Source organism: Cantharellus anzutake (genome assembly GCF_015039405.1).
Source record: "Cantharellus anzutake strain C23 chromosome Unknown EI90scaffold_40, whole genome shotgun sequence".
Lineage (NCBI taxonomy): Eukaryota > Fungi > Basidiomycota > Agaricomycetes > Cantharellales > Hydnaceae > Cantharellus > Cantharellus anzutake.
Genome location: NW_024066990.1, coordinates 633,792 through 639,720, shown reverse-complemented (window position 1 = coordinate 639,720; position 5,929 = coordinate 633,792). Strand labels below are relative to the sequence as shown.

General features: G+C 47.5%; 2 protein-coding genes across 2 annotated transcripts; both read left to right on the top strand.

The window, feature by feature from the left end:
• Positions 1-202: 202 nt before the first annotated feature.
• EI90DRAFT_3018100 (uncharacterized protein) lies at positions 203-1,703 on the top strand (the record flags this gene model as incomplete). The annotated part of the gene is made up of 6 exons (XM_039057186.1): positions 203-670; positions 842-1,073; positions 1,130-1,222; positions 1,272-1,334; positions 1,393-1,506; positions 1,618-1,703. The coding sequence occupies 6 exons, from the start codon at positions 203-205 to the stop codon at positions 1,701-1,703; spliced, it is 1,056 nt and encodes a 351-aa protein (XP_038913671.1).
• A 1,161-nt stretch (positions 1,704-2,864) lies between these two features.
• Positions 2,865-3,992, top strand: EI90DRAFT_3018099 (uncharacterized protein; the record flags this gene model as incomplete). The annotated part of the gene is made up of 5 exons (XM_039057185.1): positions 2,865-3,140; positions 3,191-3,330; positions 3,385-3,488; positions 3,543-3,655; positions 3,891-3,992. 5 exons carry the CDS (start codon positions 2,865-2,867, stop codon positions 3,990-3,992), a joined length of 735 nt encoding a protein of 244 aa, XP_038913670.1.
• Positions 3,993-5,929: the final 1,937 nt, after the last annotated feature.

The window sequence follows — 5,929 nt, the reverse complement described above, 5'->3', positions numbered from 1 at the left end:
AATGCATATGCACCTGTCATCAGCAGTTGTCGTCGTTTCACTGTCCGTGTTGCTCCATCTCTCAAAGTGATGCGGTAGGTGCACTCCTCTGCAAAAATTGGAACGACTCCCTTTTCTAGGTCCCCAACCCTCGAACTACAAATCCACATCAGCAATCCCTCCTGTGATACCCCTAATTCCACCTTCTGCTCATATCTTATCTATGCATCCTCTACCATCCAACGACGAGCTGTGTGGACGTCTCGACGGCATCTATCTTGGCAACGCGAACATTGCTTCTGAACTGCAGTGGACCCAAGCTCGCCGATGCCTCATACTTATGCGGAAACCACTTTCTGCTGCACAGATCCCTCCACCTATCATGCTACATGGCTGCTTCAAAATTGTTCGAAACCCGTTCTACCTGTTCCCCAATGGTGGCTTCAATAGTGACCACCATAGGTCAGCGAAAACCTCGGACAAAGATGCTATGGGAAAAACTAACACCTCCGCATGGCTTGAGCGCGTTCTGGACCCAACGCTGCTTGGATATGAGGATTTTCCCATGTATATCAGTAACCTGAAGGCTCTAGAGGCTCTTGTCTGTTCTGGTCAAAAATCACAGTACTCCATTATTACGGATGGGGGCTCTCTTGGCCATGAAGTTCAAGTCATTCACCGAATGTTCAAGGTAAGGGCATCCAATCAAGTCTTTTCCTTTTCATAGGTTATTAAGCTAACTTTGACACAGTCTGTGTGGGACAATGCCAAAAAGTCCCCCCCATGCTACAGTTAAGGGTTGGTTTCTTCCAGTTTCACGTCTTATCACTCTGACCACAATGGCTTGCTTATTTGACATTAGAAAAGGCTCAAGATCATTATGAAAGGATACCTCATAGCCTTGACGAAAACACAGAGAGTTTACAAACTCACCAATAACTTTTCTTTAATTATGTTGGTGATAGGCCCGGTATCCACATCAAGCGCTCAAACCTCAGGCTCTAAGAAAACTGCGTCTAGGGTGAATGCAGATCAAAATCCAAACACACGTGCTGTGATGGAGAATATACCAGGTCCCCCACATGTCTACAAAAGTAAGTACAGGTTTCCGACACTTGACAAATATCTCACCCTTTCCCATTGTTACAAGACCAAGAACAGACACCCCTAGGCCAGATTATTGGTCTTACAGAAACAGGGCCTCATGTTCTTGTCCTGGCCACTCCGTCACCAAAGGGAAAAAGTAAAAGTACTTTAAAAATAGCCATTTCACTTCTAATACAACAGTACAGGTACAGAAAGCGATGACAGCGAAAGCGACTTGAAGGGTCTCATTTACAACGATGAAGAATCTGGTGTGATTCTAATTTCAGACCTTACACACTAATGAACTAACTACCTCTTCCCATAAAGACAAGGAATTCCTGACTGCAGAGTTCAGACTTGAACACTGGTCCATGTCAAACATCAACACACCCATCCGAGACTGCATGGTGGAAAGCAAAGGATGGCTCACAAACCCGCTACGTGCGTATCATGAAGGAAGCATGCATGTAATCCTGCCATCAGAATATGAAAGTGCTCTCCGAGGATCCACAGTTCAAATCTCATTCACTTTGTCTTGCCATCTAATTGGAGGATGTGAAGGAAAGCACGCAACCTTCACAGCAAACATTGGTGAAGTCATTGTGTTGAAGGAACCTGAGGTGCTGCCAAGTTACTGAGCAGAGAATGGCTCTCCCACAAAGCGATTATATGCGGGGCCTTCGTTTTCCCCAGCAAAGCGGCAAAAACATAAATAGGTAACCGATATGCATCAATGCCAGGTATCAATGCTACGTTCAAGAGCGTTTTGACGGTGGACTCCCTCCTCTTCCTACGCTCTTTAATCTTGTACCTGAAGAAATTCAACACTGCTAGCGCTATAGACTTATGTCATGAATTCAACTGAGGTAAACCAGGTGACTGGACAAATGACATAAAATGGACAAGCCTGGTATCGAACCCAGGACCTCTAGCATGCATCCATACACTACTTGCCCGTTATGCCAGGGAGGTTACTCCATCCCTGATGGTTATTCCAACAGTACCGTATGGACAGGCCATATTTATTCATGAACAACACACTGTTCACTCATACCCTCTTTGTTTTTCGGATCCTATATTTATGCAGCCATCTGGCTATCTTTCTAACTCTACATGCTCGTTGCATCTCATAGTTATATTCAATGTCTATTCTTCTGCTGATTGCCCCAATTATTATTCAATCTTGTGAATGAATTGTGCCTGCGAACCATATGCGCATACAGAACCTGGTCTTGCAAGCAAGGTCAGGGCAGCGCAGCAGCCATTCTAGTGCAACTCTGACAATGGGATTTACTCACTTTTGCTGTATGGTGATTGAGGATGGACATCAAGCCATCAATACACATATTGATGGCTTCATGGCTCACATGGAGGGGATGTTTAGGAAGGAGGTAATGCATCAGGGAATTCAGTGCGAAAAATCCACATGATGAGACATCATTTTGATAGCCAACTGGTAGGGGCATAATAGGGGGTTTCACGGTTGACTGAAGTCGGCTAAACTGGATCTAAAATGAAATTTCTGAAGTGACACATGAGCGACAAAACTGGACCTAAACTCGATCTAAACCGACCACTTTGACTTGGGGCTTGGGAGCCCCAATTGGCCTGAAGTCAAATTTCTAAGTACATCTGAACTCGGCCTTACCGCTTACTAAGTCCATAGACACTAACTGTACAGTTCTACCTTTCAGATCACCTGTCCCTTCTCTCCCTTCCACGGCACCATCATCATCTCCACCACCGACCTCACCCCATCACCTGTCCCCTTCGTCGCTGCTTAAGTCCACGTTGCCATCATGCCCCCCAAACGCAAGAATCCTGAGGAGGGTCAAACCACACCATCTCAGCCACGGTCTGGGCGCCGCTCACGCACTACCAAGGATGATGAGTCCACCACCATTCCCATCATCAAGGCTGAAACCAAACCTGAGCCTCACCCCCCAAAGATCCAATGGGATTCCAATGAACGCTGGACAGACCGCCTCATTGAATACCTCACAAACCACCTAGATGCACGACTCAAGATGTTCAGCGACTCTGTCAAGGATGCAAAGAAGGAGTCGCGCAAAAAGGTGAGCCCCCAATGTGGTAGCACCAGCTCTCATCATTCACATTCACCTAGGTTGTTGGTAGCAAACCCAAGGTCGAATACTATCATGAGATAGCAAAGGCAGTCTTTGATGTTGGGGGTGAGGAAGAATGCGGTGCTTATTTAATGGAACCTGAGCGCTATGCAACTTCTGTCTTGGGTCGGATCACCTAGTAAGTCTCTCTTGTGCTGTCAGCTAAGGCCATCTCATATTTTCTCAATCACAGTTTACAGAAGACATATACTACATATCGCAAGACAATGCGGAACACTGGTGAAGGTCTGAAAGATGAGGATGAGAGTCAGTCCGAGGTGTATAGAAACCAGCTAGGTGAGGCGCTTATTAATTCCTTACATATGCTGCTGATATTTTCATCAATTTAAGAGAAGATTAAAGCATCTTTCCCTTGGTGGAACACACTGCATGCTTGGTGGTCGGAACATCCCAAGTATGCATTTCAAATGGTAACAAACTCGATGAGTGGTGCCGGAAAAATGGTAAGTGATTTGGAGCAAGCTGTCTCTGCTCCGCAGCAAGTCGCGGATGAGGCAAACACACCCTCCCATCCACCTCCTGAATCACTGTCTACTTTCCAACTTCCACTTCCCCATGTCAACTCCCCGCTCCCTTGGGCTGAACCGGCACCTCAAGCTGACCTGGGACTTCTTAATACCAACTCGCCACTTTTTCACATTGACATGCCGCTTCCGGATTTGCCACTCTCCCATCCAGACTTGCAGGCCCCCGATGTTAAGCCAAGGATGGATCTGGAAGACTCCAGTTCCTCCTCATCTCACACGCTTGCAAGGGCAGCCTCTGCATCAATCACACTGAACTCTAAGGTTGACTCCGCTCAGCAAGCTTCACGCACTCCAGGTCCAAAGGGAGCCCGGAAGGATTTTATTGCTGAATTTCATGAAGCAATGCGAGTTGACCAAGCACAAGCTCAACAAGAGGCTCAGTACTATCACACACAGCAGATGGCACGACTTGAACTCAAGAAAGAGAAGATGCGTCACAAGTACGAAATTGAGTCCCTCAAGCTCCAGCTGCAACTTGCACAGGTACGGTCACAACAGCAACAGCAGCGGCCGCAACAACAACAACATCCTGTCCCAGACTTTGCGATTTTTTAGTCTACCACTGAGTTTTCACGTCCTCATGTGTGCCACAATCAGCAGTACATTTGTGTCAGGGCCCGGCCTCGGACTCGGAGGCTCCCTGACCTCAACCCCCATCTGGCCTGTCCTCACACTATGCGGGGCATGAGATGTATAGTAAAAGAAAGGAATATATACACTTGCCTATGCGGGGCATGAGATGAGAAGAAGGGTAAAGGTCTCATCTCCCCGCATGGTTGCTATATAAAGGAATGGGTCACATGCCCACAACTATACAGCTCCTAGAGTTGTGTAGTGTGACCCGGAGGGAACATCCAGGTGGCAGTGCCCAGTAAGCGTGGGAACGTTCTGGGCGAGTTGCTCGCCCAGAACTGTGGCTGTGACCCGTGGGAACATTCTGGGCGAGCTGCTTGCTCAGAAAGTTCCCACGCTATCCCATGCGCGCACGTGTACACAACACACAAAGGCAACAACAAGGCAACAGTCAAAGAATAAAAGGGGGTAAAGTAGGTGGGGAGTCCGGGGCACCCTAAGGCAGGGTGCTGAACCCTGACAATTTGAAAATAAATACATGTTAGTACAGTGCATCAAAGAGTGCTTCCTGTACGTGTCAGCGCTTCTGCTGCGCTTCTGATTCTCCTGGCAGTGGTGGTCCTGCTCCAGCCCACATGAAGCCTTCAACAGGTTCGTCCTCCTCTCTCTCCTCTTCACCACTCCGACCCTCTTCAACCCATTCCCAAAAATCGCTCTCATACTCCTGATCTTCAATGCATGCTGCAAATGAGTGAACTATTAAACAAGTGCGCACCCATGCGAGTGCAAGCACATAGTCACGCTCCGAGTTGATTTGTTGACGGAGACTGCACAGTGACTGAAATCGTCCTTTGAGGTAACCTACCGCATGTTCTGACCTTATACGCACCTGGGTTATAAAAGGACATTTAATTTGTAAATAGTTACCAGATATCCAACATACTGTTGAGAGATGGTAGTTGAATTGTCGATTTGATGAAATGAGGGATTGTGGGCGCTTATAAGGGACCATGCACCACAGCAATAGGGCATATGCGGAGTCGCCCCACAACCACTCACCCTCACGAAAAAGTCGGTCCGACTCTGTGAATGTGTGGGATTCCTTGAACGCAGTCGAATCATGCATACTCCCAGGAGGGCCTAACACATAGTCAATGATGCGAAGATTCGGTAATGTTATGAGCTAGAAGGATATCATCACCAGTAATCCGCAGACAAAAAATACACGCACTGTGAGACTAAGGGAATAGTTAGACTTACGATCAAAGAACTGCTCCCCGAAATGTCCAGGTTTAGACGCAAGAGGGATGAGAGTGCCGTTGTAACGGGTCTATCGCCTAGACTCGAGACAGAGAGAAGGGGGAGGGTGGTAGTGTGCGCGGGTGTGGTTCGTTGGGCCGGGTTTTGGTCCGTGGGTGCTACCGAGTCTGCAAAAACCTCAAACAAACACTCACCTACGTCTCTCTTGGATGTCAAGGCTGAGGATTCTGATAAGAGGGGTCTTAGACGTTATCAACTAGCTCAATGGGGGCGTTAGGGTCGTGGATGGCGTCTTTGCCACTTGGATGCAACTTCTGCTTGTCCCTTCACGGGTCTATTCAATACTAACTTGTTATG